We start from the raw sequence: 27194 nt of genomic DNA, 5'->3' as shown, positions 1-27194 counted from the left end.
TTACCAGTTGGAGGGGCATTCAAGTGGACTTTTCCCAGTCATATGTGGTAAATACCACCTTCCCATTTGGTTATGAACGTAGCCTTATATCCAGGGCTAGGATTTCTTCCTGACCACATGACCTCTGGGGTCTAAGATCAGATATCGGGCGCTTTCCTCTGCTCAGGTGTTGCTGATGCCTGCTAGATCTTACAATGCCTGGATAGGTATTTTACCTATTAGCTAACCACATCGTATGTTATAGCAATCTGTCAGTCAATGACACAGTCGATAACGTGGCACGTGACCATTGGTTGACGAATGCAACGTCTGAGCGAGGGAGTGCAACCATTTCTTGATCATGTCATGTGGTCAGGAAACTACTGGCCCTATCTAAGGTCCTCTGATGCTCTTTAGTACAGGTGCAGATGTCAATAATAATGTCATTAAGAATATCATTAGGAAGTTGAAGTATGACTTCAGTTATGACACGAAGAAGGAAAAGTCGTCAATAGTGGTGTTTTTCTTTCTGGAATACACAAGGAGAGGATATGGTAACTACCAATCTTAAATGTGACTTCAAACTGTATTTAATTCCTATGTTTAATAAAAGTGGATATTAAAAATGACATAATTGAGTTTTGATAATTGATTGTTTCAGCTGCAGCAAGTGCAGTTGCCAGTAAACCCACCAGAGGGCGGAGCCACAGCAGAGGTACGAGCTGTTAGCTCAAAGCATCATCAATCAGACCATACATACACTACTGCAGAATGCACTTATTTTTGTTTTGCCATTTTAAGTGGCTGTATTTGAATATAATAGAACACATCTGATTACACTATTCTATTCTTATCTATTCTATACTTTTCTATTCTATTCTATTCTGTGTGTCCTGTTCCAGAGAGTGAGATCAGATGCAGACTGCAGAGTGCCTCTCCCACAGCCAAAAGATGTGAGTTGCCTAGTACCACGCGGGCTCTTATCACTAACCTATGACTCACCCGATCTGCCCTGGAAAATACACGTGGACCAAGATGATATTAGTTTGACTTCAACAAATAGGGAGACAGTAAGACTCAGTCAGAAAACGTGGAAAGGAAATGGAACGTGGATGCTTGAAGATAAGATAAATACAGTTGGATAAAAATCGGTCTTTATAATAAAAAAACGGTTGAAAAGCCTGCACACTGTACGTTTCCTACGTGACATTAGATGACACTAGTCTGTTCCCCCGCGGCGTGTAGGGACGGAGCTGGAAGACGTGAAGCGGCTGCTGAAGGGGGGTTGCTCCAGCAGCATCAGCCCCCCTCGCTCCCCCACCAGCACCCTCCCTATCCCCAGGAAGGCCCGCGTAGAGACCAGAACCATGCCAAACAGCTCCCAGTCAGGTACACACCCTCACCAGTATAATCATGATTAAAACTAGATGAATAAATGCTGTCATAAATAAATGTTTAAATGCACTCTGAAATAAATGAATAGGTACATAAGTAGTAATTACACAAGTAAATACGCACAGAAATAATCACTGATGCATTAGATGGCCAGAATATGTTCTTAACTGACTCAGCTGGTTAAGTAAAGGTTAAATAAACATACATAAAACCAGTAACCCGTTCCCTCTCTCCCAGGCCAGTACGACAGCACCACCCTGGACTTAAGAATGCCTTCCTACATGTGGTCAGGCCCCACGGCTGGAGGCTATGGTTACCACAGCAACGCCATCAACCTGTCCCCCACCTCCACCCTCCAACACTCACCTATCACACTCACAGGTCAGCAATAGACATCACCAAATATACAGTCACAATTACTCTAATAAGAATGGCGTGATACGGAGTGATAATAGTGCTAACAGAAATGTAATCTGAATTGAATCCTTCACACCATCAACAAAGCTATTTATATAACTGAACAGATTTAGTCCAAGAGATAAAAAAGCACATGATTAAAATGAACAAGATTTGTGTGCGACATAAGAATCACAAGAAAGTATAACAAAGAAAATAATTTTCTCATTGTCAATGAATCCTGTATATGTTACAGTGGGTGTGACTCAATCGATGTGGGTGTTTCTCAATGTTTCTACAGCCACAGGGCTTCAGAACAACCTGGCCCTCAGCTCTACATCCATGAACTCTGGACTCTCTGCCTCTAGCACTGGTAAACATCTCCCTCAACATCTATCATCTTTCTGTCAATGCATCCCAATAATCTTTCCTTTCTCCCAAAGTGTTCACTTGTTTCCTTCCCTTCACGGATTTGAAAGTAAGTGACTGGTATGCAGAGACGGGAAGTATTTGTATTACATGTATTTTAAATATGTATTTAAATTCTTCCTGAGTATTTAGTCGTTTGGGCTGAACTTCACTCCAATGTGTTTCATAATAAGTTACTTTGTATATTTAAAATACAAAATACTTTTCTATTCCCTTTTTGCAGTGGTGTAAAGTACTTAAGTGAAAATACTTTAAAGTGCTACTTAAGTTGTTTTTTGGGGTATCTGTACTTTATTTGACTTTTAATATATATATGTTTTTCATTCCTAAAGAAAGTAAAGCACTTTTTACTCCATACATTTTCCCTGACACCCAAAAGTACTCGTTACATTTTGACAGGAAAATGGTCCAATTCACACACTTATCAAGAGAACATCCTGGTCATCCCTACTGCCTCTGATCTGGCGGACTCACTAAACACAAATGCTTCGTTTGTAAATGATGTCTGAGTGTGCCCCTGGCTATCGGTCAATAAAAATCTAAAATTGTGCCATCTGGTTTGCTTAATACAGTATAAGGAATTTGAAATGATTTATACTTTTACTTTTGATACTTAAGTAAAGTTTAGCAATTCCATTAACTTGTGATGCGTAAGTATATTTAAAACCAAATACTTTTAGACTTTTACTCAAGTCATTTTTATACTGGGTTTCTTTCACTTTTATTTGAGTCATTTTCCATGAAGGTATCTTTTACTCAAGTATGACAATTGAGTACTTTTCCCACCACTGCCGTTTTTATATTGGTTCACAATTTTGTGGCTCCCTTTCCCCCTGCCTTGGTATCAGAAGTCTGATGGCACTATGGTGTCATAAATTAACTAAATATAAATGTATATGTAAATATGAACAATTGCAAAGCATGCTGAGTAGTATTCTAATGAGCTCTACTGGAACAAGGCCAACAATAATACCCCATATGTTCACATAATTTACATTTTGGTCATTTAGCAGACACTCTTTTCCATAGTGACTTAGAGTCAGTGTATTCAACTAAGGTAGATAAACAACAACATATCACAATCATAGCAAGTGAAACGTTTCTCTATCCGTTACTGAGAATATTGTTGCTGTTTGGGCCGTTTACTTGCAAACGTAGTTCTGTATTTTAAAATACATGTATTTTAATTAAATATATTTCAAAATGTTGATACATTGATCTTTAAAGTATTTTGTCATTTTTGACAATGTAACGGTTTTCTTGCGGTGAAGGAGAGGCGGACCAAAATGCAGCGTGGTTTCTATTCATGTTTAATTTATAAATACTCTACACATGAACAAACTAACAAAACAATAAACGTGAGAAAACCTAAACAGCCTATCTGGTGAAAACAAACACAGAGACAGGAACAATCACCCACAAACACACAATGAAACCCAGGCTACCTAAGTATGATTCTCAATCAGAGACAACTAATGACACCTGCCTCTGATTGAGAACCATACGAGGCCGAAACATAGAAATACCCAAATCATAGAAAAACAAACATAGACTGCCCACCCCAACTCACGCCCTGACCATACTAAATAATGACAAAACAAAGAAAATAAAGGTCAGTCTTGTCCACTTCCGTGGCCTCCTAACCACGGTGACCCTACTAAATGACCCCACTGGACAGAGGGGCGGAAGCTCTGGACAGAGGGGCGGAAGCTCTGGGCTGAGGGGCACTGGCGGCCCCTGGCTGACTGGCAGCACCATGCAGACTGGCGGCTCCTTGCAGACTGGCGGCACTGGCGGCCCTGGGCAGACGGGTAGCTCAGATGGCGCTGGGCAGACGGGTAGCTCAGATGGCGCTGGGCAGACGGGTAGCTCAGATGGCGCTGGGCAGACGGGTAGCTCAGATGGCGCTGGGCAGACGGGTAGCTCAGATGGCGCTGGGCAGACGGGTAGCTCAGATGGCGCTGGGCAGACTGGTAGCTCAGATGGTGCTGGGCAGACAGGTAGCTCAGTTGGCGCTGGGCAGACGGGTAGCTGAGATGGTGCTGGGCAGACGGGTAGCTCAGATGGCGCTGGGCAGACGGGTAGCTCAGATGGCGCTGGGCAGACGGGTAGCTCAGATGGCGCTGGGCAGACGGGAAGCACCGGCAAAGCTGGAGAGGAAGACTCTGTAGCTCTGGCGCCTCTGGAATGAGGGGCTCTAGCGCCTCTGGACTGAGGGGTGGGAGCTCTGGCAGCGCCGAACAGACGGGAGACTCCAGCTGCGCTGGAGAGGAGGAAGGCTCTAGCAGCGCCGAAGAGGCGGGAGACTCCGGCTGCGCTGGAGAGGAGGAAGGCTCCGGCAGCGCTGGACAGGCGGGAGCACCTGTAGGGATGAGACAGAGAGACAGCCTGGTGCAGGGGGCTGCTACCGGAGGGCTGGGGTGTGGAGGTGGTACCGGATAGACCGGACCGTGCAGGCGCACTGGAGCTCTTGAGCACCAAGCCTGCCCAACCTTACCCGGTTGAATGCTCCCGGTCGCCCTGCCAGTGCGGCGAGGTAGAATAGTCCGCACTGGGCTATGCAGGCGAACCGGGGACACCAATCGCAAGGCTGGTGCCATGTAAGCCGGCCCAAGGAGACGCACTGGTGACCAGATGCGTAGAGCCGGCTTCATGGCACTTGGCTCGATGCTCACTCTAGCCCGGCCAATACGCGGAGCTGGTATGTACCGCACCGGGCTATGCACCCGCACTGGGGACACCGTGCGCTCCACCGCATAACACGGTGCCTGCCCGGTCTCTCTCGCCCCCCCCCGGTAAGCACAGGATGTTGGTGCAGGTCTCCTACCTGGCTTCGCCACACTTCCTGTGTGCCACCCCCCAATACATTTTTGGGGCTGACTCTCGGGCTTCCATCCACGCCGCCGTGCTGCCTCCTCATACCAGCGCCTCTCCGCCTTTTCCGCCTCCAGCTCTTCCTTGGGGCGGCGATATTCTCCTGGCTGTGCCCAGGATCCTTTACCGTCCAACTCATCCTCCCATGTCCAGTCCTCCTTGCGCTGCTCCTGCTGCCGCTGCCTGTCACCACACCGCTTGGTCCTGTTGTGGTGGGTGATTCTTTAACGGTTTTCTTGCAGTGAAGGAGAGGCGGACCAAAATGCAGCGTGGTTTCTATTCATGTTTAATTTATAAAGACTCTACACATGAACAAACTCACAAAACAATAAACGTGAGAAAACCTAAACAGCCTATCTGGTGAAAACAAACACAGAGACAGGAACAATCACCCACAAACACACAGTGAAACCCAGGCTACCTAATTATGATTCTCAATCAGAGACAACTAATGACACCTGCCTCTGATTGAGAACCATACTCGGCCGAAACATAGAAATACCCAAATCATAGAAAAACAAACACAGACTGCCCACCCCAACTCACGCCCTGACCATACTAAATAATGACAAAACAAAGGAAATAAAGGTCAGAACGTGACGGACAATCCCTACTGGTCTATAGGAACTCCCTCTAGCCCATGTCGACACCAATCCAGTGCTTTCAGTAGTAGTAGTGTATGGAATGTTTTCTCTCCTTTGTCCAACTCTAGTTCACGGTATGCAGAATAACCTGGCCACCACCACTGGCGGTATCCTAACAGCGAATGGAGTCAACGCACAAACAGGCATGGATGGAGCGTTGAGTGTTCACAAATCCACTGGGATCAAGAGAATAATGCCCATGTTCATTGTGGGAGTTATACTTCACGCGTGTTTAAATCATGTTAAATTCACCCTGCATGTTTTTCTTGGCAGTCTATGGTGTGCAGAAAAATGTCACAAGCACAGGGGTGTCCACAACCACAGGTGAGTCTAAAATACTTTGTTTTGCATCGATAACAATTCGACAACCATAGACATAAAACATTTGATTTGATGTATATATGTACAAGCAGCAGCAGCACCAAGACAATATAGAGCTTTCCTGCAGTCAAATTACCAAATCGCCCTCTAGTTGCCTCATGGGTGGAATGTTATTCATATTTTTCCTCTTTTTTTGATGTATTTGAAGTGTAATATTGGGATGCAAACACAAAATGTAATACATTTCAACTCTATATCTGACATGGTACAGGTGTCTTTTTTTTTAAGCCCATAACCTGGTGTGCGAGATGTGTACTTTTGTTTCAAAGTAGACGTGTTTAAGACTACCAAGAAACACTCTGTGTGACCCTGATTTAGCCCACCACAGTAAAAGGACATCCTCTCCTACTCTATCTTATCATGTACTCATGACACTTACCAGTTCATACTGAATATTTTTGCCGCCTACTTCTCAGTGGTGCCCAGCAGTCCCACCAGTGACGAGGCCAAAGAATACACATTCATGCTGCTGGAGAAAGAGAACGCTCCCGTCAAAAAGGAGACGGAGAGACTCGTCATGGCCAAAGATACCGGCAAGCAGTTCTCCTCTGCTGCCACTGCTGTTGGTAGGCAACACGCAAACCAAATCAAATGTTATTGGTCACATGCTATGTAAAACAGCAGATGTAGACTCACAGTGAAATGCTTACGGGCCCTTCCCAACAATGCAGAGAGAAAGAAAATGGAAAAATAATAGAAAAAGGTAATAATAAGTAATAATACAAGTAATAATACATACACAATGGTTATATATACAGGGTAACAGGACTAAGTCGATGTGCACGAGGTAATTGACAGAGATATGCACATATAACTAAGAATAAAGTGACTAGTCAATAGGATAGATGATAAACAGTAGCAGCAGCAGCAAATGTGATCAGTCAACAACAAAAAAGGCTGAATGCAGATAGCCGGGTAGCTATTTGGCTAACTATTTAACCAACAATTTAGCAGTTTAATGTTTTGGGGGTTGAAGCTGTTCAAGGTCCTGTCGGTTGCAGACTTGGAGCATCAGTACCACTTGCCATGCGGTAGCAGAGAGAACAGTTTATGACTTGGGTGGCTGGAGTTTTTGACAATTGGCATAGAGGTCCTGGTTGGCAGGGAGCTCGGGAGTACTGGGCCGCTTTACACTCTGTAGCGTCTTGTTGTTGGATGCCAAGTAGTTGCCATACCAAGCGGTGATGCAGCCTGTCAAGATGCTCTTAATGGTGCACCTGTGAAACGCTTTTAGGATCTGAGGGCCCGTGCCAAATATTTTCAGCCTTCTGAGGGTTAAGAACTGTTGCATTGCCCTCTTCGCGACTGTGTTGGTGTGTATGGACCATGATAGATCCTTAGTGATGTGGACGCCGAGGAACTTGAAGCTCTAAACTACAGCCCCATCGATGTGTATGGAGGCGTGCTCAGCCCTCCATTTCCTGTAGTCCATGATCAGCTCCTTTGTCTTGCTGACGTAGAGGGAGAGGTTGTTGTAAGAGCAATATGTTTGCAAAATTCCGGTAACTTTCTCAAAATTCCCAGGTTTTCATGAAATCTTGGTTGGAGGATTCCAGATTCCCTGCTTATTCTGGGAATCTTCATAACATGATTTCTAGAAACATGGGAATTGGGGGAAAGTTACCGGAATATTGCAATCCAGTACGTGAGAATATCAGAAATGTACACGTAGATGAGGGGTTTCACTAAATACATAATATTTACTAAATATTCAATTGTCTGCTCAATTAGAAGAACCTTCTGAGGAAAAATGGTACCAGTCCTATCAGATCTTAAATGTTTCCATGCCCAATAACATACTACAGTCCCACTGTCTTAGTGTTAGCCGTTGTCTGTGAGTTATGGTGAAGTCAACTTCTATTTTCACATTTTCTAGCCTATTCTGAGGACTCACTGAAGAAGGAGAAGAAGAAGGTGTCCAGCTTTGTGGAGACAGCTACAGCCAGAACCACAGAAACTAACGGTAGATAACGGAAGTGAATAGACATTTTCACCACACCTTGACTTGTGATACTAACACACTGTTCTGTCTGTTTTTAAAGCTGGATCCTTGATGAAAGTGTCAACGAAAGACAAAGCAACCTATCCAGGTATAGTCTAACTATACTTTGAAATTGAAATGGCTGAATCCCATCGTAACAATCTCCAGCCCTAAGTGCCTATTCTTATGCATTCTTCATGATACTCTACTGATGCCGGTTCTTGAGCCCCCTGTCCTCTACCTCTCTCTTCGGTCAGAGATGCGTAAGGACGAGTCTGGAGGAGGTCTGGGCTTCTGGTCCTGCTGCTCCTGGTGGAAGTGGCTGCTGGGCCTCCTGCTGGGTCTTCTGCTCCTCCTGGGGCTCCTCCTGGGACTCATCGCCCTGGGTAAGAGATGAGGAGCGGAGCTGTAGGGCACTGGGGTGGTTGCCTCTGTCATAGAGCGCTAGAGTTACGTCCGTGTCGAAGTAAATCTCTCTCTGTTTTTTCCTCTGCTCTTTCTCTCCTGTATTTATCTGCTTCTCTCTCTCACTTGACCTTTGTCCTTGTTTCTCTCTGTTTCCCTCTCAATTTTCTCCCCCCCACCTCTCTTTCTCTTCTAACCACTTACAGCCGAAGAAGTCAGACGTCTTAAAGCTCGTGTGGATGCCTTGGAACAAGCCTCCAGCTCTTCCTCAGCCCATTCCAGTCGCCTCTCCTCCTCCTCTGCCATCAACATCATAGACCCTCTGGGATCTGCGTACATAGACAAGACCTCCTCTACCTCCTCTACCACACTGCTCCGCTCTGATAATGGTATCAATCTGGGAGTGGCAGCAGGAGCAGGTCCAGGATCAGCTAATGGACGAGGCCAAGACTCTGTAGCTCTGCAAAGGGCAGTACAGCAGATAGTCAGGACTGAGCTGCAGTCCGATACTGTACGAGGTACAGAACCAGAACCAGAACTTACACTGTGCACCTGCCTTGTTTTTTGTGGGTATATGTTGAACCTATCAACCATTAAACCAAAGGAATGATTCAGTCAAAAATCCCAAATCATGCAAACTTGTGAATTGTATGAATATTTTTGAAAGATTTATACGTGTGGTTTTTATTGGATTCTGTATATTGACAATATGTTTTATTTATTTGTTACAGCAACACTTGCACACTCAATGAAAGGAGCGAGAGGAGAGCCTGGGACCAAAGGTATTGTAGGGCATCCACTGCATGGACATGGAATCATACATAGATGGATCCATCCATCCATAGATGGAAACAAACTGTATTGGCAGAGCAGGTTTTGGCTGTGTCTGTTGATTAACATTTCAGCTGTTTTATTTCAGGTGACCAAGGTGCTCCAGGAGTCAAAGGTCAGTGAGCCTTAGACCTACTGTTCATTTCAATGATGTCACACAGCAAATACTGTACATGTTAGAGCTATACTGTACAAATGGAATTCATTCATTTATTTCAGGTGATAACGGATTCCCTGGCCTACCAGGTAGGAACACAAACTACTAGTTTTATTCTGGAGGGGCTACAGTAAATAATCATCTGCTTAATGATAGCAGACTGATGTTCGGCTTCTCTTCCTTAGGTCCTCCAGGTCAGATGGGCCACAGTGGACTGGAGGGCCCGAGGGGACCTAAAGGAAATGCAGGTAATGCTTAAGGACACAACTTGACTTAAAATTAAAAGATCTCAATCTTGCAACAAATGAGAAATGTATTGTATAGACTCTCACTCCCACAATGCATCTCTTCTTATCTGTGAATAGGTGAAGCTGGTGCAGAGGGCCCCCCAGGCCAGAGGGGCCGAGAAGGACCAACGGGATCACGTGGAGAGCCTGGTCCTCCAGGGTTTGGAGAGAAAGGGGACAAAGGTATGTTCATTAGTGTATTTGATGGCGTCACAGTATATCTTCAGAGAAAAAAATCCAGAAAATGTATATATTTAAATTGTGGGTTCCTGTTCAAGCTCTTAAGTAATGTTATGTGATGCCATAGGTTCTCCTGGTGAACCCGGAGGCCCCGGACCTGCTGGCACTGCTGGGCCTGTTGGGCCTAAAGGTAAGGCCAAAGGTCATCATCAATGCAGGAAATACGTCTAGATTGATGAGATACATTAAACTGTCCCAAATTGTAAGTCGCTCTGGATAAGACCGTCTGCTAAATTACTCAAATGTAAATGCAATTCATCAACACTGAGACTGTAACTGTTGGCCGCCGTTGTGAAAGTGTATTTATTTTGGTTTTCCAGGGTCAGTGGGTGGTCAGGGTGCTACAGGTATCCCAGGTGAGTGCTCTTTGCCCTTTTCATGTACCATTGTATTGGACGAAGACACAAGCGTGCGATTTCTAAAGGTGTGTATTTGTCACGTTTCTTTAGGAACTCCTGGCCCACAGGGTTTCAGAGGTGAAGGAGGCGCTCCAGGACCGAAAGGTATTCCAGACCGACCTGTTCAGATGATGTACACTACTGTGTTGTATGCAGGCCTGTTTCCTTGATTTAGATTCACAAAGAGAAAGCTACAAATATAGCTCGAAACCTTAGTTGATGCATCCATATTGATGCATCCACATCCATAACATTTATGATTCCCATTGACTGTGGAATAATAGAACTTATTTATGCCTAATGAGCTTAGTTATAACTGCCATAATCCATCAGAACTCCAAAAATAAGCTTGCTTTACTAACATTTTAGTAAAGAATGTAAATGTAAACAAAGACTGTATAGCCTCAAAACCTGGGGAAAACGATACATTTGATACTATGGATGGTCAGTCCTTGCATCTGTAACCAGTGTGAAATGGCTAGCTAGTTAGCGGTGCGCACTGGTAGCATTTCAGTTGGTAACTACATTCGGTCCGAGACCTTGAAGTAGTTGTTTCCCTTGCTCTGCAATGGACCGCGGCTATTGTGGAGTGATAGGTAGCGATGCTTCGAGGGTGACTGTTGTCAATGTGTGCAGAGGGTTCCTGGTTCAAGCCCAGGTTGGGGTGAGGAGAGGGATGGATGTAATACTGTTACACATCCTGCTCTCTAGGAATTTGAGAGTGGTTACATTTCTCCAGCCCTCATCCCTTTGTTTTTTTCTAGTGAAAGAGGGGCGGGGAGGTGGCTTTGTTTTTGTTTCAATGGAGGATTCTAGCTTTAAGGTTGTAATATGCAGAAGTCGCTCTGCCATTTCCTGGTGGCAAAACATCTAATAGTTTGCCTGATTTCAGTTTGTGACAAAACAAGCAATTGTGTAGAGAATCATTGTGCCACCTAAACCTCTGTGAAATACTGTGTCTTTTCGATAGCTGTTTGAAAAACTGAAAGTAAAAGACGCAAAAACGGAATTTAAGAATGGAAACATAGAAATTGAGCACATAGAACATATCAACCGCTTCTTAGACTTACGTTCAATGCGAATGACAGATCTATAACTCACATTTCTATGTGGATTTGGTCAGGTCGCCCAAAAAGTTACATATTGCAACATCAAACAACGATCATATCAGCAAGCCTATTGTTTCTCTCCTCGTCCAGGAGAGAAGGGACCAGCTGGACCGCCAGGAAATAAGGGCGAGCCAGGAGAGAAAGGATCCCGCGGGACATCAGGTGTGTATCTGTCTGCCCTGAATAGTTAGAATCACATGGGATTCAGGCCGTTGTGTCTCCTCTTTATTTCTTCTCTCCTCCTTCTCTAGGAAAACACATCATTGAGAGAAATATGCACTACATACGTAAACTGGTGTGAAAATGAGTTGTAAGCACATTTCATAGTGGTCACGCACCCTCTCCGTAATCATAGGTGACCCAGGTCAAAAAGGACTTCCAGGACCAGACGGAACAAAGGGATCCAAAGGACCCGCAGGTAAGTGAACAGAGTAGCGAAGAAAAGATTGTCCTGCTAGAATAATCTCAGGCTGTCCGAATATAGACACCGTAATAGTGAAATTCTTCACTCTTATCAATTCTGCATGTGTGGGTGTTATTCAACAGGTGCTCCCGGGGCTGACGGTGAAAAAGGCTCTAGAGGTGAGAACAACAGCATCCTTTTGTAGATAGACACCACAACAATATATTTTGGTATCAAAATCAAGTTGTCCATATAACAACTTTTAGATTTTTACCAGATAATTGATACCTTTATCATTCCAGGTGACAAGGGATCGGATGGATTACCAGGTCCAAGAGGACCAGCAGGACCTCCAGGAGATGCAGGCCTCCCAGGTAAAATCAATCCATTTATTAACCCACATATCCATCCACCCATCGATGCTTAGTATTCACTATTTACATTTCAATAACATACATTTTCCACTTGTTTCCACTGTAGGCATTCCCGGGCTTCAAGGTCCGCCAGGTATGACTCTTTGATGCAAAATCATTCCTTGATTAACATTTCAGATGCAGGGTTCATCAATATTGTACAGTAGGCTATAACATTTTTGTAACCCTCCCCCTCTACCCCATATAGGTATACCAGGTAATCCAGGTCAGCCTGGAGGTAAAGGTAACGTACTTATTACATACTTCCTCTATATCTTTATTCAAACAGGATTATGCTTTCATTCAATCTATCATCATGTCATCTTCTAGGTGAAGCTGGAGAACCTGGTAGAATCATCAATGCAGGTAAGTCAGAGGAAACGACAAGGCGAATTAGAGACATCGCTACACTGGTGGATAGGCACTCTACATCTACAGCCGTAAAAATGTATTGCGATTACTTTATAGTACATTGTCCACAGTAGGACAGCATCACATATCCTTAAGTAATGAATGGTCATTGGTCATCTCCTGTTTGAATCCCAGCTGGTTCCAGTTCGGTTGCCATCCCCGGACCTCCAGGCATCCCTGGACACTCTGGTGTTGCCGGATCCCCTGGACTCTCAGGTTGGTACTGAAGCTCTAAATTCTAAAATGTTCTAAGACAGGTATTCCCAAACTGGGGTATGCGGGGTATGCGCAATGCTGCCAGGGGTACGCCAAATAAAAACGTGATTCACTTTTTAAAAATTAAATAATGATATCTATTTTTTTTTCACATTTTCAAATAGTCCATTTATATTTTCCAACAGGGCGATACATTTGGGTGAGTTTTTTCTCTCGCCTGAGTAGCCTCATTTCACTGCCCAAAATCAAATTAAACCATCTAGTGTTCAGTGAAATAACAATGTAAAAAAAAAAACACAATGTCAAATAGTGTCAGTCATGTGTATAGGTGGCAGGGAAGTCAGGCACAGCAGAATCAAACTGAATGAAACAGAGTTGTTTAATGATTGTAAATAAAACAACTCCAAAACTATGAATAATAATAAAACAAAATGGGTCCGAGGACCCGTCGCACACCAATACAAACACAAAACTGAACAATAAACAACCTCTGACAAAGACAAGAGAGGAAACAGAGGGTTAAATACACAACAGGTAATGAATGGGATTGAAACCAGGTGTGTAGGAAGACAAGACAAAACCAATGGAAAATGAAAAATGGATCAATGATGGCTAGAAGACTGGTGACGTCGACCGACGAGCACCGCCCGAACATGGAGAGGCTTCGACTTCTGGAAAAGTCGTGACAAATACAGGTAGCCTTGTCAAAAAGTTAACATCCAATCACATTAACCGTTACTCTCTCACAGGAAACCTTCACTCTTACAACGTTTAGAAACGAAACATGACAATTTGAAAAATAAGCCACGGGAGTTTTTTTGAGCGAGAATAAAGACTAATTTCGAGTTGTAAGACATGTATAAAAGCAACAGATACCATTAATGAGAAGGGGCTAGAAGTGTCTTATATGGTGAGCTACTGAGTGGCTAGGACAGGCAAGCCCCATACTATTGTGAAGGACTTAATTCTTCCTGCTGCCGCAGATATGGCTGGGACAATGCTGGGGGAAAAGGCCAAAAAACTATACAGTCAATATCTTCATCAAACAACACTGTTTCACGATGCATCACTGACATGGCAAGAGATGTTTTGAAACAATTACTGCTTCGCATACATGCCAGTGAATTCTATGCGTTACAGCTGGATGAGTCAACAGACCTGGCGGGCCTGGCACAGCTCCTGGTATATGTCCGTTACATTTATGGGGGTCAATTAAGGAATACATCCTCTTCTGCAAACCACTGGAAACCAGGACAACATGAGATTATATTTTTAAAGTACTGGACAGCTTTGTGACATCAAATGGACTTTGGTGGTCAGAATGTGTTGGTATCTGTACTGATGGTGCAAAAGCCATGACAGGGAGCCATAGTGGAGTGGTAATGCATGTACAAACAGTTGCTCCCGAGGCCACTTGTGTACACAACAGCATCCACCGAGAGGCTCTTGCTCCCAAGGGAATGTCTGACAGTTTGAAAGACATTTTGGACACTACAGTGAAAATGGTTAACTTTGTTAAAGCAAGGCCCTGGTGTATTTTCGAACCCTGGTGTATTTTCTGCATTATGCAATGATATGGGCAGCGACCATGTAACGCTTTTACAACATACAGAAAGAAGTGTGCTGGTTATCAAGGGAGAAAGTATTGACGCGTTTTATAAAATTGAGAGACAAGCTTAAAGTTTTCTTTACTGACCATCATTTTCACTTGTCTGACCTCTTGCATGATGACGGGTTTCTCACACGACTGGCCTATCTGGGTGATGTTTTTTCTTGCTGAATGATCTGAATCTAGGATTACAGGGACTCTCCGCAACTATATTCAATGTGCAGGACAAAATTGAGGCTATGATTATGAAGTTGGAGCTCTTTTCTGTCTGCAGTAACAAGGACAACACACAGGTCTTTCCATCATTGTATTGTTTTTTGTGTGCAAATGAACTCAAGCTTATGGACGATGTCAAATGTGATATAGCGGTACTTTCCCGAAACGGACGACACAAACAACTGGATTCGTTATCCCTTTCATGCCCTGCATCCAGTCCACTTACCGATATCTGAACAAGAGAGCCTCATTGAAATTACAACAAGCAGTTCTGTGAAAATTTAATTTAATCAGAAGCCACTGCCAGGTTTCTGGATCGGGCTGCGCTCAGTTTCTTGCCTTGGCAAATCGTGTTGTTCAGACACGATGACATGATGCCCTTTGCAACCATGTACCTATATGAGAGTGGATTCTCGACCCTCACTAGCATGAAAACTAAATACAGGCACAGACTGTGTGTGTATTGCTACTCTCTCCACAGTAGTGGAGAGAGTAGCAAGTTTTAAGTTCCTCGGCGTACACATCACAGACAACCTGAATTGGTCCACTCACACAGACAACATCGTGAAGAAGGCGCAGCAGCGCCTCTTCAACCTCAGGAGGCTGAAGAAATTCGGCTTGTCACCAAAAGCACTCACAAACTTCTACAGATGCACAATCGAGAGCATCCTGGCGGGCTGTATCACCGCCTGGTACGGCAACTGCTCCGCCCTCAACCGTAAGGCTCTCCAGAGGGTAGTGAGGTCTGCACAATGCATAACCGGGGGCAAACTACCTGCCCTCCAGGACACCTACACCACCCGATGTTACAGGAAGGCCATAAAGATCATCAAGGACATCAACCACCCGAGCCACTGCCTGTTCACCCCGCTATCATCCAGAAGGCGAGGTCAGTACAGGTGCATCAAAGCTGGGACCGAGAGACTGAAAAACAGCTTCTATCTCAAGGCCATCAGACTGTTAAACAGCCACCACTAACATTGAGTGGCTGCTGCCAACACACTGACACTGACTCAACTCCAGCCACTTTAATAATGGGTATTCATGGGAAATGATGTAAATATATCACTAGCCACTTTAAACAATGCTACCTTATATAATGTTACTTACCCTACATTATTCATCTCATATGTATACGTATATACTGTAATCTGTATCATCGACTGCATCCTTATGTAATACATGTATCACTAGCCACTTTAACTATGCCACTTTGTTTACATACTCATCTCATATGTATATACTGTACTCGATACCATCTACTGTATCTTGCCTATGCTGCTCTGTACCATCACTCATTCATATATCCTTATGTACATATTCTTTATCCCCTTACACTGTGTATAAGACAGTAGTTTAGGAATTGTTAGTTAGATTACTTGTTGGTTATTACTGCATTGTCAGAACTAGAAGCACAAGCATTTCGCTACACTCGCATTAACATCTGCTAACCATGTGTATGTGACAAATACAATTTGATTTGATTTGAAAAGGATTTAAGCCTGACACTCTCTCCAATACAACCCAACATTGCAGAGTTATGTGCATCCTTTCAAGCACACCCTTCTCATTATGTAAGATGGTTAAATAAAGAGTAAAATTATTGACTATTATTATGTTATTATTTGTGCCCTGGTCTTATAAGAGCTCTTTGTCACTTCCCGCGAGCCAGGTTGTGACAAAATCTCACACTCATTCTTATGTTTAATAAATGTATCATATAGTGTGTGTGTGGCAGGCTTACAATGATGGCAAAAAACAACATTTGAGAGTACTCTAACCCTGGTGCTAGAGGGGGTACGCAGCTGGAGGTTGAATGTTTGAAGGGGTACAGGACTATAAAAAGTTAGGGAACCTCTGTTCTAAGACTACAGTTTAAGTAAACACTGTATCGCCTTGACCAGATCTGGATGAAGATCTAGATGTTGGAAATCTTCATGAAGTTCCTCATAGACAGGTACAGTAAGCTGTGTGCTCAGTGCTTCTGTTGTGTCTCCTCAGGTCCTGTAGGCCCTGCTGGTCGTCCTGGGACGCCTGGTAAGACTTCTCAGATATCCAATGAGACATCAGGGTCCACATACTGTACGTACTTTCCCTTTGATTGTTCATTGTCTTTGTCTCTATAGGTCCCAGGGGAGAAAAGGGAGAGGAAGGAGAGAAGGGAGATCAGGGAAGGCCTGGTATTACTGTACAGACTGTGGAAACCACAGAGAGTGAGTATGTTTGGCTGAAAATATGTTCTTGTTTTAGTGTATGACTTTCTTATTACCTCTAAACATACTTTACCCCTTGCAACAGGACGTGCACCTGTGGCTAGTCTTCCTGGCCCACCTGGCCCTCCAGGGCCCCCAGGAGAACCAGGTGCCCAGGGTCTTCTAGGTTAGCCATGTGGTTCATTCTCCATGCACTTCAATGTATTTTTGGATGGATAGCTGTTTTATTTTATTTTGTTCAGATTCATTTTTCTTATGGATTCTGTCCTTCTTCAAAAGATAATTCATACCTTATTCCTTCTCAGGTAAGGGTCCCCCAGGTCCTGAAGGTCCTCAAGGAGAGCCAGGTGTACCAGGTAAGCCGTAACATTTCTACCTGAGAAGAATGTACAATATTATATTGAATTATATTGTAAAACAATTAAGCTATTGTAAGAACTGGTTTGCGTCATCTATTGCAAAGTTCCTTTTCAAACCATTTTGATGAATTTCAAGTCAACCTGACCAATTTCTCTCACAGGTGTTGGTGTACCTGGCCCCCGAGGAGATAAGGGAGAGCCAGGTAGCTTCGTGCCCAACTCAGGTAGGTGGCCCTTACCAAAACGACACTATCCATACGGTTACCATCTGATCACTCAACACAATCACAAAGACTCTACTGACAGTATATATTTGACCTTTATTTAACTAGGCAAGTCAGTTAATTAAGAACAAATTCTTATTTTCAATGACAGCCTAAGAACAGTGGGTTAACTTCCTTGTTCAGGACAACAGATTTGTACCTTGTCAGCTCGGGGATTCGATCTTGCAACCTTTCAGTTACTCGTCCAACGCTCCAACCACTAGGCTACCTGCTGCCCCATATGATATGGTATGATATGGAAGGTCACGTAATGTAACACAATGTAATATTGTCGTGTAATGCTGTGTTGTCTTTCAGGAACCTTCTTCGCTGGGCCCCCAGGACCTGCTGGTCCAACTGGCCTTCCAGGATCACCAGGTACAGAGGGGTCCAACTCACTGTCTATACCATTTGTGTTTTCATCATAGTCAATTTCGTCGAAACAGAGGTTATGTGCACTCATCTTGTAAATAATTGTATTGTTTCCGAATGCAAATCAGGTCCCCAGGGTTACCAAGGTAAGCCATTTTAAAGGCATGTCCATGCTAGGCTATGAACTGGCTCAGTCACATACTATTTACATGGCAGACTTAGTGATAGACTTAAAATGTCGGCCTTAATGCAATTTTATCAATGTTTCAGGTGACCCAGGTCAGCCCGGTTTACCAGGAGTTCCCGGAGATCCCGGTGTCGGTGAGTGGATCAAATATTTATCGCGACATAGTTAAACATCCAAGCCTACACCTGTGGCCTGATCCTTGTGGGTATATGTTGTATTGTTCATTGTATTGTTTTCTCCCCAGGTTTCCCTGGATCCCAGGGACAAACTGGGGGTCCAGGACCAGAAGGGGACAGTGGACTTCCAGGTCCCCAAGGTCCAGAGGGCCCCGAGGGGCAACCGGGTCCAAAAGGTACACCCTTACACCCCTTTAAAGATGCAGTCTGGGATCTTAAGCACTTATACATTTGTAACATATGATAAGAATCGCAAAAATAATTCAAACTGGAACCTGTTTTGGCTCGTGAGCACTATTGTCAAATCTACTGGCTAAAATTATACAAAAGCTCTGGAGCATCACTTCAACAATGTTTATCACTCAATGTGGATCCTTTGTATAAGTTAAGCCAACTTATATCTTCATTAGGTGAGGCTGGCGTTCCAGGTGCTCCAGGAATCCCTGGCTACTCCAGTGGTGGATCATCCAGGAGTTCCCCTGTAGCGCCAGGTCCACCAGGACCTCCCGGGGCTCCCGGCCGTGATGGGCCACCTGGGTCTGGAACACCGGACGTCCGCCAATACATCACAGAATACCTCAAGAGTGAGTGAGATAATCTGCTTGTTCTTCTTACCTCCAATGAAAAGGATTGGGCCTAAACTACGTCCATCCAAAGGCCCTTACAATATTTGATAGCGTACGTGACCTCCGTGGGACAATATGGTCGGCAAAACAGGATTTCAATGTTGTTTGCGTAGTTGATGCTAACTAAAATGGTGCCTGATGATCTAAAACCTTTTCTACGCTACTGTTTAGCAGTGCGGTAACTTGTGTGTTGTGTTGTCCTTCATGGAGGCGATGGTGTCAGGGAGTACATGTCGGGACCTCCGGGTCCTCCGGGTGTACCGGGGCCCCCTGGCGGTGGATCAGTGGAGTCCGTGGACGACCTTGCTAGTCGCGTCATCGCATACATCCAGAGTGAGTCCAGACAAACCAACATCTTATCAAAAGCATTACATATATGAAGTATATCATATTGTATGATTGCCTGAATCTAATAGTTCTTTTGACATTTCAGGTGGAGGTATTGCTAGTGGGGTGCCTGGCCCTCCAGGCCCGCCTGGCGCTCCCTGTGGAGGCAGTACATCGCTAAATGACATCATCAGCCTTCTACAGAGTAAGTCAGTTGTTTGAGCACAAATGTTGATAATCGGGACGGAATAAAGAGATAACATTGTGTCATGAGACAGTCAATGGTCAGTGAAGTGCCCTTGCCTGATCCGTACCCCTCTCAGGTGAGGAAGTGCGACGCTACGTCATTGGTCCTCCTGGCCCTGCTGGACCTCCTGGCATCCCAGGGATCCCATGGAGAGGAGGCTATGGCTTTAATACCCATGAGGTGGCTGGACGAGTCCTCAATCTAATGAATGGTAAGGAATCACTGTGACACAGCCATGTCAGATTCACATTTAGATTCATACACACACCATTAGCTTCTTTAACCATAGCGTGTGCAAGTGTTTCCCAAATGGTGGGCCGGGACCTACAGATGGATCTCGGTAAGTAGTTCAATTGATTTAAAATGGTCACATGATAAGAATTCAGGATTGTGATTGGTTGTGGCATCCGTCTGTCATCAGAGCAGGGTATGGTGGGCATGCTCGGACCCCATAGATCTCCCGGCCCACCAGGCCAACCTGGGTCCTACAGTGACATCTCTTATCTTCTGCAAAGTAAGAGCTTTGACTAGAGTTCCAAAATTCTGGGAACTTTCAATAAATTCAATTTTTCAAAACCCTGGCTGGAGGATTTCCGGAATCAGAAGGGAAAAGCAGGAAATCCGGAATCCTGGAAAAACCTGGAAAGGAATTGAAAGTTCCTGGAATTTTGCAACCCTAGTTCTGACTACGGAATTTATACTAACATTAGCGTTTAGCACATGTTTTTTCTGCAAGAACTAAAGAACACGGTTTTGGCCACACATTATATTCCAATCATCTATCATACAGTGCATTCAGAAAGTAGTCAAACCCCTTGACTTTTTCCACATTTTGTTACGTTACAGCCTTATTCTAAAATGGATTAAATATATTTTTTCCATCATCAATCTACACACAATATCCCATAAAGACAAATAAAAAATCGTTTTTTAGACATTTTGGCTAATTAGTTACAAATAAAAACCTGAAATATCACATTTACATAAGTATTCAGACCCTTTACTCATATTTTGTTGAAGCACCTTTGGCATGTATGACGCTACAAGCTTGGCGCGAGGGCTGGGCAATATGGCATATAAATTATCACGATATCTATATATATTTTTTCATTCGATAACGATAATTATCACGATATTAATCAAATTATGTTTATGAATGGCTGAACCAACCAAGGGCTTTGGGGTGGCAGGTAGCCTAGTGTTTAGAGCGTTGGGCAAGTAACCAAAAGGTTGCTAGATTGAATCCCTGAGCTGACAAGGTAAAAATCTGTCTTTCTACCCCTGAACCATGCACTTAAACCACTGTTCCCCGATAAGCTGTCATTGTAAATAAGAAGTTGTTCTTAATTGACTTTCCTAGTTAAATACAAGTTAAAAAAATGTATTATGTGAGCTACACATAAAATGATATTTAAGGAAAATTGTTCCATGTTTGCGGCAAGGGAGCACGTAGCTGGGGTCAATTAAATGTATAAGCCTCTTGAAACCTTCCTTTTCGACTCTAATTGGCATCATGTCCTTAGCAATGCAATGCATAATAGCATTTGTGATGTCTTTGTCTTTTCGATGTTTGCTTGTAGGGCATAAACGCTGTCAGTGTTGACTGCTTCGGATGAACATCCCTAGATTGGCTGGTGCTTGAGGGGCGTTTATCAATACCGTGGTGCAACCTCAAACTTCCTATATGTTCCAAAGAGTGATTTTTCTTCAGATGTTGAAAAAGGTTTGTCGTAGTACCAGACTTCGTAGCCACCTGTCTACGGCACAATTTGCACCGAACATTGCTCTGCTCTTTGTCGGACTTCAAAAAGCCAAACCACTTCCAAATTACTGAAACAGTTTAAAACTGTGTATCAATCATTTCTTCGTTGGAAGCTGCTCCTTCTCCACGGCTATCACTGCCACTGTTTTTGCCTACATGACTCATTTGTCGTGGTTAATAGTGGCGACTCCATCACTCGAGGTGCTAAGTGGTTTTTAGTGGCCGTATACCTCACCACGTGCATATTGTCTCTTCTCCGCACGTTCCTGCTGCGTCACAGAGGTGAAATGGACTGCTGGACCTAATTATTCTATATCGACATTATCGAAAATGAATGGAGGGAAGTAATTACCTCTATAATTATTGATATTGATTTATCGCCCAGCCCTACTTGGCACACCTTTATTTGGGGAGTTTCTCCCATTCTTATCTGCAGATCCTCTCAAGCTCTGTCAGGTTGGATGGGGAGCGTCGCTGCACAGCTATTTTCAGGTCTCTCCAAAGATGTTCGATTGGGTTCAAGTCCGGGCCACTCAAGGACATTGAGACTTGTCCCAAAACCACTCCTGTGTTGTATTGCCTGCATGCTTAGGGTTGTTGTCCTGTTGGAAGGTCACCCAAGTCTTAGGTCTTGAGCACTCTGGAGAACATTTTCATCAAGGATTTTTTAAATTTAACTAGGCAAGTCAGTTAAGAACAACTTCTTATTTACAATGACAGCCTATTGGGGAACAGTGGCTTAACTTCCTTGTTCAGGGGCAGAATGACAGATTTTTACCTTGTCAGCTGGGTAGATTCGATCCAGCAACCTTTCAGTAACAGGCCCAATGCTCTAACTAGTAAGCTACTTGCTGCCCCAAGGATCTTTTTGTACTTTGCTCTGTTCTTTCCTTTGATCCTGACAAGTCTACCTGTCCGTGCCAATGAAAAACATCCCCACAAAATGATGCTGCCAGTATCATGGTGCCAGGTTTTCTCCAGATGTGACACTTGGCATTCAGGCCAAAGAGTTCAATCTTGATATCATCAGACCAGAGGATCTTGTTTCTCATGTTCTGGGAGTGTTTAGGTGCCTTTTGGCAAACTCCAAGTGGGCTGTGATGTGCCTTTTACTGAGGAGTGGCTTCCGTCTGGCCACTCTACCATAAAGGCCTGATTGGTGCAGTGCTGCAGAGATAGTTGTCAGAGTGGCCATTGATTTCTTGGTCACATCCCTGACCAAGGCCCTTCTCCCCTGATTACTCAGTTTGGCTGTGCGGCCAGCTCTAGAAAGAGTCTTTGTGGTTCTAAACTTCTTCCATTTAAGAATGATGGAGGCCGCTGTGTTCTTGGGGACCTTCAATGCTGCAGAAATGTTTTGGTCTGTACCCCAGATCTGTGCCTTGACACAATCCTGTCTCGGAGCTTTACGGACAATTCCTTTGACCTCATGGCTTGGTTTTTGCTCTGAGATGCACTGTCAACTGTGGGACCTTATATAGACAGGTGTGTGCCTTTCCAAATCATGTCCAATCAATTAAATTTACCACAGGTGAACTCCAATTAAGTTGTAGAAACATCTCAAGGATGATCAATGGAAACAGGATGCACCTGAGCTGAATTTTGAGTGTCCCATAGCAAAGGGTCTGAATACTTATGTAAATAAGGTATTTCTGTTTTTATATTTGTAATAAATTGCACATTTTTAAACCTGTTTTCTCATTGTTATTGTGGGGTATTGTGTGTAGATTGATGAGACATTTTTTCTTTTCGTTTTTTAATCCATTTTAGAATAAGGCTGTAACATAACAAAGTCAAGGGATCTGAATACTTTCCGAAGGCGCTGTAGGTCTCGAGCCAGAATGACTTACTGGATAGTCTGCATAATTATTCCTATTAACAGTTTGACTGATGTCCGTTCTGCCTGTCCTTTCTAGATGCTGAATACAGTGGCGTCTTGGGCGCTCAGGGGCCTCCTGGTCCACCTGGTGTCCCAGGCCCTGCTGGCCCTCAAGGCCCTGCCGGTCCTTCAGGACAGGCCCCCTACAGCAGCTCTGGATACAGGCTGGAGGAGGTCAAGGACTACATACAGAGTATGGTCAAATCAATAAGGGTTTCATAAATGGTTTTCTACTGAGTGGATAATGATATGGTTTTACAGTACTATCCAAAGACTCCTAGAGTTACAACAGTACAGAAATAGTTAGTTTGCCATTATCCACCCTGTAGGTCTAAACCAGGCAATAACAGTTAATAGATTACTTGAAATACATTGAGCCTGTACAATAGGTTACCCCAATTACATCACTTTATGGATGTCCTTCCCAAGATAAAAAGGTTATTTATTAAAATGAAAAATAGACATTGATAGGGGATTTTACAGACTCCCGTTAATTTCAAAACAATAATTTACCTTTGGCATTGAGTTACTGCCCTAGAGCAGTGGGTATCAGTGGGTATAACTGGCAAATTGTATTATCCTCACCAGGTGATGGTATAAGAGGGGGCATGTTTGGGCTTCCAGGCCCCCCAGGTCCCCCTGGATCCCAGGGACACAAGGGAGAGCAGGGTAGCTCTGGGTACGGCCACGCCTTCGACCACAGGACCAGCGAGGGAAGAAGGTTGGCTGAGACTGAGACAGACTACTCCAATATAGCGGTCCGAGTGACTGACTACATCAAGTGTAAGTGAAACTGAATATCCAATACTGTCATCGCAGCGCTACAATATACCTTTCAGAGTTAGACACATTTTAACTCAACATTTAAATGCAATTCTTCAAAGCTTATTTGTTTCCAATGACAATGGATCAAAGGAATGGCACATTGACTTGAATTGGGATGTGTCCCATTGGCATAGTAATTACATTTCTATGCCAATGGGACACAGATGTTCATAAGTAAAGATAGCGACCATCGTCAATGAATGAAGAGTCCTACGTTTGCTGGTCATTGGATGTAAATGCATATGCTATCTCTGGTCTTGATTGTTTCCCATCCCGTAGACCATGGTCTGTTGAGGGACGTGGTTGAGAACCGGTCTCAGCTGGAGAAGTCACAGGTTGTTCAAGGACCCCCAGGACCCCCTGGCCCTCCCGGTGCGCCAGGATTCAGCCGTGTTTTTGGATCCCATAGTAACGCCACTGACCTTGTGGAATACATCAGAGGTGAGAATAATACAGTATTAATGCAAGTCATTAACGTACAGTACCAGTCAAAAGTTTGACACGCCTACACAACTAAAGGTTTTTCGTTATGTTTACTATTTTCTACATTGTAGAATAATAGTGAGGACATCAAAACGATTAAATAACACATATGGAATCATGTAGTAACCAAAAAAGTGTTAAACAATCCAAATATATTTTAGATTCTTCAAAGTAGCCACCTTATGCCTTGATGACAGCTTTGCACACTCTTGGCATTCTCTCAACCAGCTTCACCTGGAATGCTTTTCCAACAGTCTTGAAGGAGTTCCCACATATGCTGAGCACTTGTTGGCTGCTTTTCCTCAACTCTGCAGTCCAACCCATCCCAAACCATCTCAATTGAGTTGAGTTGGTGATTGTGCAGGCCAGGTCATCGGATGCAGCACTCCATCACTCTCCTTCTTAGTCAAATAGCCCTTACACAGCCTGGAGGTGTGTTTTGGGTCATTATTCTGTTGAAAACAAATGATAGTCCCACTAAACACAAACCAGATAGGATGGCGTATCGCTGCAGAATGCTGTGGTAGCCATGCTGGTTAAGTGTGCCTTGAATTCTAAATGAATCACAGACAGTGTCACTAGCAAAGCACCCCCACACCTCCTTTGCCATTCTTCATGATGGGAACCACACATGCGGAGACCATTCGTTCACCTATTCTTCATCTCACAAAGACACGGCGGTTGGAACCAAAAATCTCAAATTTGGACTCATCAGACTAAAGGACAGATTTCCACTGGTCTGATGTCCATTGCTCGTGTTTCTTGGCCCAAGCAAGTCTCTTCTCCTTATTGGTGTCCTTTAGTAGTGGTTTATGTGCAGCAATTCGACCATGAAGGCTTGATTCACGCAGTCTCCTCTGAACAGTTGATGTTGAGATGTGTCTGTTACTTGAAGCATTTATTTGGGCAGCAATCAGAGGTGCAGTTAATTGCTGATTTCTGAGGTTGTTAACTCTAATGAACTTGTCCTCTGCAGCAGAGGTATCTCTGGGTCTTCCTTTCCTGTGGCGGTCCACATGAGAGCCAGTTTCATCATAGCACTTGATGGTTTATGCGACTGCACTTGAAGAAACTTTCAAAGTTCTTCAAAATTTCTGGATTAACTGACCTTCATGTGTTAAAGCAATGATGGAAATTAATTTCTCTTTGCTTATTTGAGCTGTTCTTGACATAATATGGACTTGGTCTTTTACCAAATAGGGCTATCTTCTGTATACCACTCCTACCTTGTCACAACACAACTGATTGGCTCAAACACAATAAGAAGGAAAGAAATTTCACAAATTCACTTTTAACAAGGCACACCTGTAAGTTGAAATGCATTTCAGGTAACTCCCTGATTAAGCTGGTTGAGAGAATGCCAAGAGTGTGCAAAGCTGTCGTCAAGGCAAAGGGTGGCTATTTGAAGAAACTCAAACATAAATTAAATAACACTTTTTCGTTCACTACAGTACACTACATGTGTTATTTCATAGTTTTGATGTCTTCACTATTATTCTACAATGTAGAAAATAGTAAAAATAAAGAAAAACCCTTGAGTAGGTGTCCAAACCTTCGACTGGTACTTTATTTCACATTATACATTTGAATTAAGAACAGTACCAAGTGTGAAGTCCAATTTGTCACGATTGAACATTGGTGGTGCTTTGCCAAAATGCTGATTGCAGCTTTAGCTTTATATGAAATAACCTTATGTATCATCCATAGCCCATGGAAACATTGTGGGACCCCCTGGAAGGCCAGGACAGAAAGGGGACATAGGACATACAGGTCACAAAGGCGAGAGAGGTACATTTTGAACCATTACGCCTTTTAAATCTTTAGAATTGCGCTCTTGATCATTTGCAAACCATTGTGTTAAGCCACTCAGGCAAGACAAAGTCATACAATCAGTCCCATTGTGACACTTTCACTCTGAATTCTGGTTAACTAGGACTAGATGGAATCCCAGGAAGGACAGGCCTCCCTGGTCTGGAGTGGAAAAGGGGGAGAAAGGTATGTCATGATAATCACAGAGAACCTACTCAAGATTTCCCTTTACCAACATACTTAAGCATGACGCTACAGTAGGATCCATTCTAGTGACACTATATGTAATTCTGTCATGATATAGTACCCTCAATACAAGTGTCCCTGCTATGCATGATGTGTCGATCTGACCTAGTTATGCAGAAGAGATATGGCTTCATTAAGATTTCACATTTTCCCACAGGAGAACACACACTCGTGACGCACAGAAGAAGGAGGAATGTTGGTGTTTGAGATGATATGATTGTTAAATACCCATTAAAAAGGTGAATGAAAGTCCTATGAAATATGTCATGAGCATACATGTCTGGGGGCCTAATGCCTTGGAGTCATTACCCATGTGAATATATTATTTTCTATAGGAGAAACTGTTGAACAGGACAGTATTCCATGCGCTGATGTATTGTATTGTGCCAAAGACGTCTTTACAATCTATTTTTTTACTAGTGTTTGATCTGGAGTATGTTTCCAATTCACCTCCTTGCATGTTGATATCAAGAATAATTCAAATAGGGGTGTGCTATTTTTATTCAATAGCTTTTGTATCATTATCGTTATTGTACTTGAGGAAAACACATTTCGTATCGAACAAAACTCAAACCATTGTCAAAATCTTCTTTGAATGTATTGGTATCACTTTCTAAAAATAAAGCTTGGTTTATTTAATCAAAGT

General features: G+C 43.5%; 1 protein-coding gene across 1 annotated transcript; it reads left to right on the top strand.

Annotated features, from left to right (window-relative positions):
• Positions 1–385: 385 nt before the first annotated feature.
• LOC135520760 (collagen alpha-1(XVII) chain-like) lies at positions 386–27192 on the top strand. The gene is made up of 48 exons (XM_064946539.1): positions 386–533; positions 641–694; positions 882–932; positions 1225–1368; positions 1612–1755; positions 2072–2143; positions 5991–6041; positions 6515–6664; positions 7975–8061; positions 8141–8188; positions 8337–8465; positions 8691–9002; positions 9216–9266; positions 9404–9430; positions 9535–9561; positions 9658–9720; positions 9838–9942; positions 10067–10129; positions 10320–10355; positions 10449–10502; positions 11597–11668; positions 11862–11924; positions 12053–12088; positions 12212–12283; positions 12390–12416; positions 12531–12566; positions 12653–12688; positions 12869–12949; positions 16776–16811; positions 16901–16987; positions 17073–17153; positions 17293–17343; positions 17508–17570; positions 17928–17987; positions 18110–18127; positions 18252–18302; positions 18413–18520; positions 18755–18928; positions 19181–19303; positions 19404–19502; positions 19621–19755; positions 19966–20058; positions 23223–23378; positions 23774–23968; positions 24290–24451; positions 26201–26281; positions 26427–26488; positions 26706–27192. The coding sequence occupies exons 1-48, from the start codon at positions 386–388 to the stop codon at positions 26721–26723; spliced, it is 4092 nt and encodes a 1363-aa protein (XP_064802611.1). The 3' UTR covers positions 26724–27192.
• Positions 27193–27194: the final 2 nt, after the last annotated feature.

This window comes from Oncorhynchus masou, chromosome 4 (genome assembly GCF_036934945.1).
Source record: "Oncorhynchus masou masou isolate Uvic2021 chromosome 4, UVic_Omas_1.1, whole genome shotgun sequence".
Lineage (NCBI taxonomy): Eukaryota > Metazoa > Chordata > Actinopteri > Salmoniformes > Salmonidae > Oncorhynchus > Oncorhynchus masou.
Note: the sequence above shows the minus strand (reverse complement) of the source record. Positions and strands in the feature narration are given on the sequence as shown.

Excerpts from the sequence above, each read along its gene's own strand:
- LOC135520760 (XM_064946539.1), top strand. The coding sequence starts at position 386 with ATGCTCTTTAGTACAGGTGCAGATGTCAATAATAATGTCATTAAGAAT. Across the intron at positions 534-640 it reads ATACACAAGGAGAGGATATG|CTGCAGCAAGTGCAGTTGCC; the intron begins GTAACTACCAAT and ends TGATTGTTTCAG. Across the intron at positions 19,304-19,403 it reads CGTCATCGCATACATCCAGA|GTGGAGGTATTGCTAGTGGG; the intron begins GTGAGTCCAGAC and ends TTGACATTTCAG.